A 14,859-nucleotide genomic window follows, 5' to 3' on the forward strand; every position below is an offset into this window, starting at 1 on the left:
CAGATTTTCGGGTATGATATCGGGTTTGGACCCAAGTCTAATCAGGTCCACTATAAGAAAAACTATACCCGGACCTGATAAGAACTACATGAACCAAACCTGGACCATACCTGGTAAAATCATATTTTTTATCATTTCTGGTATTAAATTTCACAAACTATACCCGGGTTCATGTATCAATCAGACTTTTGGACCTGGACCCAGGTGGGTCTTCTTATTTATCACCATACCCAGACCCTATAGGGTTTGGTTTGGATCGGGTCCTGGTAACATAGGCCCGTTGACACCCCTAGTTAAAGCCCAGAATATGATATCATCATGCAGGTAAATCTGTAAAGTCCACCCACCCTTTGCCATACATTATCTAACAAACCAAACAACCAACTACAAATCTAAAATTCTACGCTTTCTCCGAAGTCCCAACCACAAAACCATGCAAGTCAGTTTTTTTTTTTTTTTAATTCTCAACCAAACGAATCATTTATTCCATCAAAGTTTCTAGCAAAGAATATTCCATGATTGGAATTCATTCACCACCCACCAACCACCAAAGCACAACAAATAAGATAATAACCATAAATAAAGAGATGAACAATAGTGCTAACAAGCACCAATCAGAAAGGCAACAAAAGAAAAGGAGAAAAAACATACGATCGATCACAAGACTAGAACACCTACTCTAACAAATAACAAAGACAAACTCTTACTGCAAAAAGACAATGATAAACAAGACTACCAATGAAAAACTCTAGTTCCACCTGATGTTCATGTCCAGTGATGAAAGATCAGTGAGAGGAGATCTTGAGGTGAAAGGATTTATTCAGCCAGGACTTCCACCGGCTATTGCCTTTAGCAGCGGCCTCCACATGAAGGTCTACTCCCTGTTTCTTGCAAAGTATGAAGTTCCTTCTACCAAACGATCCGATCAAATCTTTTGGGCCCAATGCTGATCAAAACAAAGACTAAAATCAATCACAATAACTGAAACCAGACAGATTCTTATCGATTGAACTACATAACAGGAACTCAAGAAAGATGCTGTGATCAATCACTTCTTACCATCTGACCCGCCGTTTGCGCAGTAGAGAAGGAAATTATTGAAGTCTGATCCTAGAACCGGACGCCTACCCTCGTGCGCGTAAGATTTGAGTGTTTGCCCGATGACAGACATCACCAACTCATCTGCATTGACCAGAAATCGGAGAGGCCCGGCACTTCCCATGACTGTAACACTGATCAGCAACCGATTGTTCTTCATCTTCACCAAATCGAAAAACAAAATAGAAATAAGCCAAGGAACAACAGATCAGTTACAGCAGATACCATTCAAGACTACCAAATTCAGAAACCAACACTGATTAGCTTCACCAAAATATATAGGGCATGCTAAACGCTGATCAGCTTCCCATATCCATCGTATATACGTAGCATGCAACCAGACATCCAATAAACATGCAAAGCGAAATATCATCAAAAGCTTATGTCCCAAGTGATCAAATTCAAGATACAAAGATGTGTGGAACACCTGCAAAGATCGGCACACCTAATTTTGTAAACAACAATCATCTTGATGAATCGATACCAATCCAAACCATACACCTCTGAAACTATCAACCAACCATCCCACATTGTCACTATGATATTAACAAAGGAAGAAAAAAAACACAACCACAATTCAGGACATGCTGAATATCACAACAGAAAAGCGACAATCCTCTATTTTTCTTCTTCGATACCATCATCCCAAAGCATCGCAATCAAAAAACACAATAATCAAACGCAAACCACTCGTCCATAATCTCGAACCCGGAATCAAAATCATCCAACAAGAACTAACAAACATCAACCAAACCGTTCAACACAAATGCACCAATTCAAAAAACCCGAGAATAACCATAACAGACGATGGATCTCCTCACCTGATTCTTCTTCGACGACAGCAACGAGCTGGACATGAACGGGAGTGACCTGGAAACCCTAACCCTATTCTCCGAGGCGCCGCGACCGAAACCGCTCTCCATCTCGACCGAAGTAGTAAAATCACGGCCTTAGGGTTAGGATCCACGGAAAGAAAGCGAAAAATTCAAAGCTCTACGGATCAACTAGCGCACGGATTCAGGGATCGAGGCCGAGACAGCGATAGTACCAGCCCTTGGTGCAGGATCCGAAGGAGTGTACGGCCGGCTTCCGCTCGGTCGTCCTCGAAGAGAAGCGAGGGTCAGCCAGCATCAAACGACGAGTGCCCACCATTCACAACAGCGAGAATCGGTTGTGGGGACGTCGGATTCCTCCCGGACGTGCTCCGGCGAAGGTGGGGATCGATCCAAACGGGCTCTTCAATAGCTGGATCGGTGGTAGGAAGCAAGGTTAGCCGTAGCTCTACGCTGCTTCCGGTCCTCTTCCTCTCCTCTTGTATAGAGAGAGCCAAAGGAGGGGAGGCTGGGGATCCACAAAATCAGGATCTAGGGAGCGACGCGTTTGGGTTTGGGATCAGCACTGTGGAGAAGGCATGGTGGGGAAATGGGACTTCTGTTACTCTGGGGAGCCTCTGAAGAGGGACATCTTGTGCCCTAACCCTAACCTTAATTGGTCCTTTTATAGAGGGAGAGGAAGGGTGGCTTTAAACTTCTAGAGAGAACAAAGCCATCTGTGAGAGAAGAAGCAAAAGTTCTAAATTGGGAAGAGTTCTCACTAACAGATGGCTGTTTTGTGTAAAATCCCAAGTCTTTAATCTTGGTGTTTCTTTTTCTTTATTTTTTGGGTAATTACATTTTTCTTTTTTTAATTTCGGGTAGTTTACATATAGGCCATAACATATCACAAATTCATGTTTATAAACCTTATTGTTTAAATATTCTACAATTACTTGGATGAATTGCCCAAATGAGGATGTCAATGAATCGGATTTTATCTTATCTCCAACCGAATTCAATTACATTTAACTGTATTTGGTAAGCCAAACCCGTATCTCATTATAATCAGATGATGGATATGGTTTTGAGTTTTTGCTATCCAATCAGACAAATATCTGAATTTGATGAACATATAAATCCGTTTGCAAGTAAAAAAACAGATCTGGTATGAGATTTTCGCCATTTAAATTTGAATCTAAATGTGTTTAGCCAACATCCGATTAGTCTAATATAGTATTTGACAACATTCGATAAGAATCTGAACTGTTTACGTTCCTATACTTAAATTACCATTTATATCACCAACTCTTAAGTAACTTTTTTTCGGGAATAATTTAAGGTAAAAAAAAAAACCAACACCAGGGTCTTTGGTTGGTAAAACCCTGGAGGTCCTCCTGCCCGAGGAGTACACCCAGAATCAACCTTGCTGCAAAAGATACCACCTATGGGTTTCAAACTTGTGATGTCCTGTCAACTTGGTGACATTTACAAGTGCTCCTACCAAATGAACAGAGCCCTTGTGGGCAACTAAAGGTAACTCTTTAAAATGATACTTCTAACCTTTTTCTTTTTTAAAATTAGCCAATGTCACTTTTGGAACACCTTATTTTCCTAGTTAAAATTAGGATTAAATAAGTAATTTTAGATGGTAAAAACAACTTAGACAAATGGTTATTGGAGTAATTTATTAAAAAGGTAAGTGTTTATCTTAAATATTTGAAAATTGTACCATACTAATCATATGAAAATTTCTTTTCTCCCTAGTTCTAACCTATGTTGAGGTTTCATTATATGAGACCTAGGTGGGGTTCACAAGTCGCCCCTACCGTACTACCAGATGAGAAAAGCCCTTGTGGGCATTATGGAGGAGACTTGGTTGTTCAAAGAGTGGTGAATTTTTTATTTTGACTCTGCTTTAGGCTTTAAAACTATTTTCACAAATCTCTTGTATCAAGATTTTTTAAATTCTGCAACCAATCAATTAAAATTTCATATTAAAAAATCTCAGGAAAATATAAAAACATAAAAACGTGTTAATAAAAAAAAATTGAAATTGACAGTCATGAAAATATTGTGATACTTCGAGATTATATGATCTTGTGAAAATAGATAGACAAGAATTGAGAAATAGGACTCACAAAGCCAACTCCATGCATAAGGATTGATGATGATGATCTTTTAAAAATATTGTGATAAAATCTTGAATTTTCTGAAATATCAAACGAAATCTTGACAGCTAACCTTGTTGGCAGCACATCATCTATTGGCCTTGGACTCTAATTTTAGGTACTACTTTAGTCACTTCATTACATGTCTACCATGGTAACCTATTTTGGAGATCTTACATATTGCCATGGTTTAGGAACATCAATGGATCCGGTAAAAAAAAAGTAGCATCCAATTAATAATCGGATTTGGATTGGTATACAACTTTGTCTTGTAATTTGATTTAGATGAACCAAATCCCAATCTGGCCTATAATCCAACCAATTTTTCCAAATAGCTAATCAGATCTGCATTTAGTATTACTTTTTATTGTCAGACCTCAAATCTGAATCTAAGTCTAATCATGCAAGATCTGATTAGGCCGGATTCAGTAATGCTTAAATCTGGACTGGGTCCGACCCATTTACATCAGTGCTATCATTTCCACTAGGTTAAGGGTAGCAGTGGTAATAGAGAAGTGGTAATAGAGAATGAGGAAGAGTGAATGATGATATATTTGTAAAGGAGACGGTTCTGCTGAGATATTTTGTAGCCAATACTTATCTTACTTGGTGTGATCAATGTTGTGAGTATCGGAATCAGACCTGTATCGTTCGGCCAACGATTCTGGTGTATCGGGCCAATACTGATACTCAAGTGTATCGTTCTGAATCGGCCAAAAAATAATTAAAAAGTGTTATGTGTCAATCAGAAACCATTAGAATAATATTAAAAAATTAATGTTAAGTTATTTTTTGTATTTATTAAAAAGTAGCCATTTCAGGTCAGTATTGTATCGATTTTCTGGCAAAACGACGATACTCACCATACTGACAACATTGGGTGTGATCACCTTTTGAGATTTTGGTAGGCATCAACAACTTTCACAAAGATCTCATGGTAGACATCCTTCATTAGGAAAACTGCCAGATGCTATGATCAGGATTGAGGTCCCATTTGGTGATCAAGAAAATTGCCAAAACGTTATATATGTTTCACACAGGAAGAAAGTCTCTTTCTTCTGCTCTCAAAAGTAGCAACTGCTGGCCTGGTTCTTAAAAACCAAGTAACCCTAAAGATGGTAGGAGACAAGTGCTATTGCACCTTTGCACACGTGGCAACATATCATTGGTTATTTGATTTTAAAATGTAAATCTCCATATTAGAATTTGTCTTTGGTTTTTGTAGGTTTCTAGTTTTTGTATATTCATAATTTCTTTAGACCTTTTGCTTAATTTGGCTGTGATATTAAGAAGCACAAGAAAGTGGCTTGTTTTCTATCAATGCTTGTATTCTGTTGTCCTCTTCATGGGTAACTTGAGGTTGCTTAACTCTATGCATGTACCTTAAAAAAGTTCTTTTATTCTGATAACTAAGCTTGATATGTAATTTATCCATAACAAATTTACAAAATTTTTCATTGATTTTAATCACAATTTGTTTAATAAAAATCTACTACACCTCTAAAAGCAGAAAAAAAAAATCAACTAACAGTAGTATTAGAAACAGTACTTTGTTCATAGCACAAGCACAAAGTTTTCATTAGAGCTTGCTATGTAAATGTGAACATAAACGAAAAGTCATACAATTGATCACTTCATCATAAAGGTTGAAAGTAGTATCTTACATTATTCATGATTATTTTTTTAAGATGACTTATTTGATGTCAAATGCATTGATGCTTGTATAGCGACTGTCATGCACTGGCAATTTGCATGATATATAGTAAAGAGAGCAGTTGCACATGACAATGGCCAAATCTTCTGTAACTCAGCTGTATCTTGCAGTGTTCATGATTTTCTTTTGATGTATTTGATGACGAATGCATTGATATTTGTTTATCAGTTTTTTTTTTTTAGAAACTGAGAGTTGGTGATAATTTGGATGATAGTGATGGTGGCAAATGCATTGGACACACAAGAACTCAAGGGTATGATGATGGTGATTGTTCATTTGATGGTAACATTGAGAGAGAGAGAGAGGAGCTCTTTTATAACTCAACTGCACAGGTCCAAGCAATGTCGTCAGTATGGGTATCGACCCTGTATCGTTTGGCCATGATTCAGGTGAATCTGCCGATACCAATACTCAAGTGAATGGTTCGCCAAAAAATAAAAATACTACGATGTCAGTCAAAATGTGACACATGTCATTAAAATAAAATTATTAAAAAATAATTTTAAGTATTTTTTTATATTTATTAAAAACTAGTTGATTCTGAAGCATATCAGTTTTCTGCAGATATGATATGCACATGACGATACTGACAACAGTGAACCAAGTGCTACTATATATCGTAGATCTTCCAAAGAGGATCATTGCTTATAATATCGCCACCATTGTCGATGTACATAAAATACAAACTTCAAAGTTATCATAGGGTATCCGTACAAAGCACGGAGTGGAGTAGGACACGTGACTAACTCTCACTGACCTCCAAAATTATCAGTCTTCAAAATTATCATCAACGGTTTTCACAGGGCCTGTAATTCTTGCCTTTACTACGTGTTTGTGTGTCACGGAAAGTGGGCTGTTTTTCGCAGAAACGCATTGATGGGCGTGCATTTAAGTGGAGCCTACAGTGACAAAACCAAGGAATTCACTGTGTTTTTGCAGAAACGCATTGATGGGCGTGCATTTACTGGGATTAGTATGCTGATTCTCTTGGTTAAGGTGCTTAGGCAAATACCATATATCCAATTATCCTTATCCCCTTTGATCTCCGATGGAGCTGGCAGTGGTAGGCCCTATATAACCAATATATCCTCTTTATCGCCGTAACAGGTGTTTATGCAAAAAATAAAATAAATAAACCTCTAAATTCATTTACCATTGGTTATTTAACTAAAAGAACATACTTTGAACTGAACCACTTAATTTTTTTTGTTTTTTTGTAAAGTTTTGGCAGAATATGAGCCATTGATTCTTTTAGATCTCTCTAGAACTGATCTCCAATCTGAACATGAACCAGTTAGGATAGAGAAACTGGTTAATTAAGACCTACCAATTCTTTAGCAAGGGTCACAAAACATCTCTCTCTCTCTCTATGTATATAGCGACTAAAATATGTTAACTGAAAATATGTGAATTGGAGTGTGAACTATGCATTTTTGACAATTATTTTGTTAATCCAACTCTGCAGATGCATTGTCGATTTACTAGGGATCAACTTTTGGATCATGTATTTTCAATGAAAAATGTGATTTTTGGATGCTTGAATATTTAAGAAAATTTTGATTTATTGATTTTCAAGCCTTAAAAAATCCTTTGCATCATAATCAAATAATTTAAAAGTCAGTTTCTATAAAACCAAACATCTAAATCGCATCCATACCATGAATTTTAAATAAATAAATAAATAAATAAACCCATATATATATATGGATCACATTTGGTACTATCATTTGTAAGTGCAAATGTGCTGTTCTTTTCATTTTTTGGTTCTTTTTTATGAAACTAATGTGACGTGATATACATGTCTTTCTCAGAAGGAATCCCCTCTTAGATCACATGATTACTACACATGTAGATTTGTGATACTTCATATGATTACTACACATGTGGATTTGTGATACTTTTCTGGGTCGTAGAATCATGTTTTTTGTAAAAAAAAAAAAAACATGATCCAAAAGCCGGTGTCCACTATTTTGAAAACACACACACACACACACACACACACACACATATATATATATATATATATAGAGAGAGAGAGAGAGAAGGTGGGGGGGGGGGGGGGGGGCGGACAGGGTAAACAATGGAAGGCCAAATGTCACGAGAGTGTGTGAGATCAATGACACACACTGCAAAAAAAAAGTCTTTAAGCCCTTTGGGGTGGATGCACGGTGCGTGACCGGTCGTCCACCCGTTTAATGCATTTTAGTGCCCACCGTTATGCAATCTCTTATATATACGAGAACTTGACATATTAGGCCCCATTTTTGTTTTGCCCAATAGCATTTTGAAGTGTTTTATGATAGATCTGAACCGTTAGATATGTTTAGCATGCTTTATTTAGTGAGAATTGACTCTTGGATTATGTTTTTTGACCAAAAACATGATTTTATCAGCCGAAAAAAACTGGTAGCTTCATAGCCATTGATTTTGGATCACCAAAAAAAACTGTATACAGGTCAGATTCCCGTGATCCAAAAGCCTGTTTTCACTAAACAAGACCTATAGATCACATCTATAGTGTTAGATGTGAGAAAAAACACAAAAACCACACACACACACACACACACACACACACACATATATATATATATAGTGCCTACTTAATTTACCTAGCTATTGAAATTAGTTTTGACAGCAGAGCACAATATTAAAAAAATGCAGGATTAAACCGTTTGGATTTGGATCGGATGTGGCTAATACCATGTCTGACTAATTGGATGTAGATTAAACATATTTGAATTCGAATTCAGATGGTGAATAACTCATATCCGATTCACTTTTTTACATGTAAATGAATTCGGATTTGGATATTTGTCAGATTCGATAGCAAAAACTCAAAACCATATCCACATCTTATTACAATCGGATATGGTTTTGACTTGCCAAATGCAATTGAATGTAATTGAATTCGGCTGAATATCGGATAAAATCAGATTCATTGACATCCCTAAAGAAATGACAAATTCATTGGATGCCCATATTATCAAATCGAGTAGCACTGACTTCCTGGGCGCTGTTTGATTCTCCAAATCAGAATGCCATCTTGGGGCTACTTGCACTACAAAAAATGTGACTAGCAAAAAGCTACTCAATTAGAGCCCCGTGTTCCTTTCATATTAAGCATTATCATTCACGCCAAGCAACTTTCTTTGCTCCTAAGAGTTTTCATAATTCCTTTGTTTGGAAACTATGAATTGATACTTTCACCTATAACCAACAACTACTGAAGTAAATCTCATTCTAAACAAATTCTTGGGAAGCAAAAATCTCGTGATGTTTGAAAAAAAATTATTTTTTTTACAGAAAATGACCATATTGTATGGGTAATTTGATGTGTTTTCTTAAAAACTCCACAATTTACAATATTCTCCCTATATCCAAAATCGTAAATAGCCAGCATTTGAATATTTTTTTACCCTTCGCATGCATGAAACTGATGAAGTTTGCGTGATATATCGACCCACTCTTCGGGTGCTGCATACGCCTACTTAAAATGAGGTTCGCACATTTTTTTTTACAAACTTCACAAAGTTCATATAAAATTATATGCGAACTTCCTATTAAACTTGAACAAAATGAGAAAGTCCACATATATTTTATGTGGACTTCCTCAAGTCCGCATAAAATATAAGAGAATTTTCTCATTATGTTCAAGTTTAACAAGAAGTTCGCATATAATTTTATACGAACTTCGTGAACTCTGCGGAAAAAAATGCGCGCACCTCATTTTTAAGTGGACTTCCTCATCCTCGCTTATGTTGGTTGTTTGCATGTTTAGAAGAAATTGTCTATCTTCCATATAAAGTTTCTCTTCAATTGCTCATCATATTAAGATGATCTTGGTGGCAGTGAAAAAATAATATCATAATTTGTCTCTTTTTTTTTATTTTTATTTTTGTAGAACAAACGAAAAATGCGCAACCCTAGAAGGTGTATGGTTCTATTCCATTTTGAAACTCATAAACAAGAATCCTAAAGGGGTTTAAGGTTCTAACTCAAATATGAAAGTTATAGGCTTGTATCTCAACTTTTCAACAATTATAAAAACACAAGTTTTTGACATCTTATCGGAGAGATACATATATGAGAATGAAGATTATTTTGCAAAAAAAATCTCATATTTGAGAGAAAATTCACATATATAGGAAAAATTCGCATGTATGAAGGGTAAAAAGATATTTTTACATTTAGATATTTGCTATATTGAACATGAAAAGAATATAAAAAATTATAGGGTTTTTAGGAAAGCTCGTCAAATTACCCGTACAATACAGTCATTTTTATTTTTTTTAATGTTTGTATATAAAAAAGTTAAAGCATATAAATATATGTAGGTAAATTATAGAAATAAAAATATCTTTGTAACATTAATATTTTTGGTAAAAACATGTCAAAATACTGTAATTGGTATTATATTGGCCTTTGAAAATGTTTTGATAAAATTACAACATTTGTGCAAATATTAATGATATGATATAGCTGACAACAAAAAAGTTCATGAGCACTTTTGGGACTTTCTCATGGTAGGTAAGTGCCTATTGAAGCATTTCCCTGGGCAGAGGGGTAGGGAAGACTTACATAAGGAAGTTAAGTTTTTTTTGCATGCAATTTGTTCATTTTGACATGGCCAAATGGTTCATATATTTGTTTGCTTTCAGCAGCAAAATATCTTACGAAACTGTCTCCCTTCTTGGTAGCGTGCTGTGTTTTGTTTTGTTTTTTATTTAACGAGGGGAAACCTTGGTTCAGGTGGTGGGGGCCATGAAAGATTGATGCCCTGCCCTGCCATGAAAGAGAAAGATGATCCACCGCTCTTATGGAAATATTAGGAAAGGAAAAATCTCACTATCTTTTATAATCTTTTATTTTCTAGGAAAAATATCGATTTATATAATTTTTTTTTATATTTACACGGAGAAACCACTCCCAAGATCATATAAAAATGTATAATTACATATAAATATAAAAAATATACGAAGGTTAAGAAAAAAAGTATTTTTATCGCTATAATATTATGAGATTTTGAAGATATCACATTTTTTGTGTATAATACCGGCCTTTGAAAGCTATCAGCTATGTTTGGGACTTTGTGATCCACCGGCTATCGTGTTGAAATGGAGCACTGGCATTTTCGCCTTTCAAAGCCCTTGTGGAGGCTGATTAATGTTGCAAATGGGTTCTATCGTCCCCTATCTCATTCCTATCTTCATACCCCTCATGGAGATTTCATTATGCAAGTTGTTTTGATCAAACCAGACTCTATAGATGTGATCTACATCATTAAAAAATTATATTTTTTAACTCCGCCTGTGTATAACTGTTTAGTTATACACTGTCGGTCCCAAGCCCGGATAAAGGAGGAGGGTTGTGGTAGGCCTGTGACAGCCAGCATAAAAACTTTGTCATACCCTATGAAAATGAACCAAAATGAGAATTTCGCTGGGGCGTTCCCTACTGAGCAACGCGTTGTACTCTCTAGGCCTGGAGGCAGTGATAAATGGGCAAGGGTTGCTAGGTCGTCGCCCAGAAGCGACGCGTCACACCGGCGCCCAGGTGTGGTGTCAAATAGGCAAGGGTTCCCTCACTTTGTTGGACGGGTGGGGGTAAAGAAGTTAGCTCAAGACCATAAAATTAGGTTAGCCACTTGGAACATAGGGTCTTTAACTGGTAAGTTGGTAGAGTTAGTAGATGTTGTGTAGGAGAAAGATTGATATTTTATGTCTTCAAGAGACCAAATGGGTAGGTGAGAAAGCAAAAGTGATAAAACCTTGGGGATATAAGATTTGGTATACAGGAATAAATAGGAATAGAAATGAAGTAAGGATTGTTATGAGTCGTCAATTTATAAATAATGTAGTTGAGGTCCGTAGGAAGGGTGATAGAATTTTACTTATTAAATTAGTATTAGGTACGGATATTATTAATATTATTAGTGTTTATGCACCTCAAGTAGGTTTAGATGATTCCATTAAACATCAATTTTGGGAAGATTTAGATGGAGTAGTACAGGGGATATCTTATGGAGAAAAGCTTTTCATCGGCGGTGACCTTAATAGACATGTAGGCATTAGTAGGGATGGATTTGAGAGTATCCATGGAGGCTATGGTATAGGAGAAAGAAATGAAAGTGGAGAAAGGATTTTAGATTTTTGTTTGTCCTATGATATGATCTTAGCAAACACTTGGTGTAGGAAGAGGGAGTCTCACCTAGTAACATTTAAAAGTGGGGTTAATACGAGTCAGATAGATTTTTTCCTACTTAGAAAGAGAGATAGGGGTTGTTGCATCGATTGTAAGGTTATACCGGGAGAAAGTGTAGCTACACAACATAGAGTCTTAATTTTAGATCTTAGAATTAGACAATGCCGCAAAAGGGATAGACATAGGATAGATCCTAGAATTAAGTGGTGGGCACTAAAAGGAGCTAAACAAGGAATGTTTGTAGAGCAGGTAGTTAAGGAAGCTGATTGGTGTCTCGAGGAGGATTCAGAATCAATGTGGAATAAGATAGCGGGTGGCATGAGAAAAGTGGCTAAGGAGGTTTTGGGTGAATCTAAAGGCGGTGCACCACTAGGTAAAGATACATCATGGTGGAACGAGGATGTCAAATTAGCTATTAAGGTTAAAAGAGAGTGTTATAAAAATCTAAGAGTCGTGATAATGAGAATTTGGAGAAGTATATGATAACAAAGAAGGAAGCTAAAAAAGTTGTTCGAAACGCGAGGGCTAAGGTATATAAGGAGGTTTATGACAAGTTGGATACCAAAGAATGCGAGAAGGATATGTATAGGCTTGCAAAGATGAGAGATAGGAAATCGAAGGATTTGGGTATGGTTAGATGTATCAAAGATGAAACGCAAAGGGTTTTAGTCAAAGATGAGGAGATTAAGGAGAGATGGAAAGATTATTTTGATAAGCTATTTAATGATAGTCATGCTCAAGATCTTGGAGACTTCTCCATTCCTTTTCATGAGATAAATCGTGACTTCATGCGCAAGATTCTAAAGAAAGAAATTGCAGAGGCTTTGAAGAAAATGAAATCAAGAAGGGCAGTTGGCCTAGATGGTATACCTATCGAGGCTTGGAAATGCTTGGGAGAGAAAGGTTTAGAATAGTTGACAAATCTTTTTAACTTGATTTGGTGAACAAATAAGATGCCTAATGAGTGGAGGAAGAGTACTTTGGTGCCTTTATATAAGAATAAGGGTGATATACAAGATTGCACAAACTATCGCGGTATAAAACTCATGAGTCATACTATGAAACTTTGGGAGAGGGTGATTGAGTCTAGGTTGAGGAAGGTTGTCATGATATCGGAGAATCAATTTGGTTTTATGCCTGGAAGATCAACTATGGAAGCTATACATCTTCTTAGACAACTTATTGTAAGATATAGAGAGAGGAACAAAGATTTACATATGGTTTTTATTGATTTAGAGAAGGCATACGATAGAGTACCTAGGGACGTTCTCTGGTGGACAATGATGAAGAAAGGTGTTTCTCTCAAATACATTAGTATAATTAAAGATATGTATGAAGGAGTAGTAACCAATGTCCGCACTTGTGGAGGGGTGACAACCAATTTTCCGATAACGGTTGGGTTACATCAAGGATCTGCTTTAAGCCCTTTCCTATTTGCGATAGTGATGGATGAGCTTACGAGATCAATTCAAGAAAATGTACCGTGGTGTATGTTGTTTGCTGATGATATTGTTTTGATTGATGAGTCTAGAGCTGGGGTTAATGCTAAGTTAGAATTATGGAGACAGACATTGGAAGCTAGAGGTTTTAAGTTGAGTAAGAGTAAGACTGAATATATGGAATGTCGGTTTAGTAAGCAACGAAGTAGTGATGGGAGTGTAGTGAAGCTTGGTGAGCAAGAAATACCGGTGAATGATTATTTCAAATATTTGGGATCCATCATTCAAAAGTATGGAGAAATTGATGGAGATGTAAATCATAGGATAAAGGTTGGGTGGATGAAATGGAAAAGTGCAACTGGAGTGCTGTGCGATCATAGAATGCCATTGCGGTTGAAGGAAAAGTTTTATAGGACAACTATTAGACCCACTTTACTATATGGTACGGAATGTTGGGCTGCCAAGAGACATCATATTCAAAAAATGAGTGTAGCTGAGATGTGGATGCTTAAATGGATGTGTGGAAATACAATAAAAGATAAGATTAGGAACGAGGAGATACGTAAGAAGGTAGGTGTTGCACCCATTGAAAATAAGATGCGAGAGAATCGTTTACGGTGGTTTGGACATATTCGGCGTAGGCCTAATGATGCTCCAGTTAGAAGGTTGGAGAAATGTGAAAATATATTAGTTAAAAGAGGTCGGGGTAGGCCTAGGAAGACTTGGATGGAGGTGATAGGAAAGGATATGAATGCTTTGAACCTCACCGAGGACATGGTATTGGATAGAAATGATTGGAGGAAAAGGATTCATGTGGAAGACCCAAAATGATTTTCTCTTTTGGTTCATATCGCTGAACCCCAATTGTTTTAGGATGAACGGTAGTTGTTGTTGTTGTTGAAAAAATCATATTTTTTGATTGGAAAAATATGATTCAAGGATCGATTCTTATTATATAGACCATGTAGACCTTGGCCACAACAGTGGCTGCTTCTTGATTTAGTTTTTTGCTTGACTCACATCCTAAGGTAACCACACGGGGCCTCTTCCTCCTAGTATAACTACACACCAGTGGGAACTAAAATAGATGAAACCCACCCTTGACATAGTAAATCCGAGCTAGTCCCAATGTCCCAACTTGTTCATAGTCGTGATAGCTCTTGTAAAACATGCTCCAAAGGGGTTAGCGTAGTTGGAGCGTGCTTCAGCTGTCAGATGGGCAGTCGGGGTTCGACTCCCGCAGGCGGCAACCCCTTGCGCAACCAAGCATAGGCCCTGGGGTTGAGGGTACTAGCCCTGGTGATTTTCCCACCCCAGTACGACGACAATGTCTCCTTGACCGGGCTCGGGGTTTCCCCAGGTTAAACATGAAAAAAAAAGAGGGCCAAAGATTAACATCCATCGATCAAACAAACCACGATGTC

At 36.9% G+C, this 14,859-nt stretch overlaps 1 protein-coding gene across 1 annotated transcript; it reads right to left on the bottom strand.

Moving 5' to 3' along the window:
• Nucleotides 1-565: 565 nt before the first annotated feature.
• Nucleotides 566-2,491, bottom strand: LOC149815753 (uncharacterized protein At4g22758-like). The gene is made up of 3 exons (XM_089989960.1): nucleotides 1,920-2,491; nucleotides 1,060-1,258; nucleotides 566-946 (listed from the first exon to the last, which is right to left on the bottom strand). Exons 1-3 carry the CDS (start codon nucleotides 2,019-2,021, stop codon nucleotides 786-788), a joined length of 462 nt encoding a protein of 153 aa, XP_089846086.1. The 5' UTR covers nucleotides 2,022-2,491; the 3' UTR covers nucleotides 566-785.
• Nucleotides 2,492-14,859: the final 12,368 nt, after the last annotated feature.

This window comes from Nuphar pumila, chromosome 15 (genome assembly GCF_984573655.1).
Source record: "Nuphar pumila chromosome 15, dmNupPumi1.hap1.1, whole genome shotgun sequence".
In the NCBI taxonomy this organism is placed as follows: domain Eukaryota; kingdom Viridiplantae; phylum Streptophyta; class Magnoliopsida; order Nymphaeales; family Nymphaeaceae; genus Nuphar; species Nuphar pumila.

Bases quoted from the DNA above. Each gene is read 5' to 3' on its own strand.
- LOC149815753 (XM_089989960.1), bottom strand. From the start codon at position 2,021: ATGGAGAGCGGTTTCGGTCGCGGCGCCTCGGAGAATAGGGTTAGGGTT. The intron at 1,259-1,919 runs GTGAGGAGATCC...GATTTGGTGAAG, and splicing joins TGTCGTCGAAGAAGAATCAG to ATGAAGAACAATCGGTTGCT. The intron at 947-1,059 runs GTAAGAAGTGAT...TGTTTTGATCAG, and splicing joins CGCAAACGGCGGGTCAGATG to CATTGGGCCCAAAAGATTTG.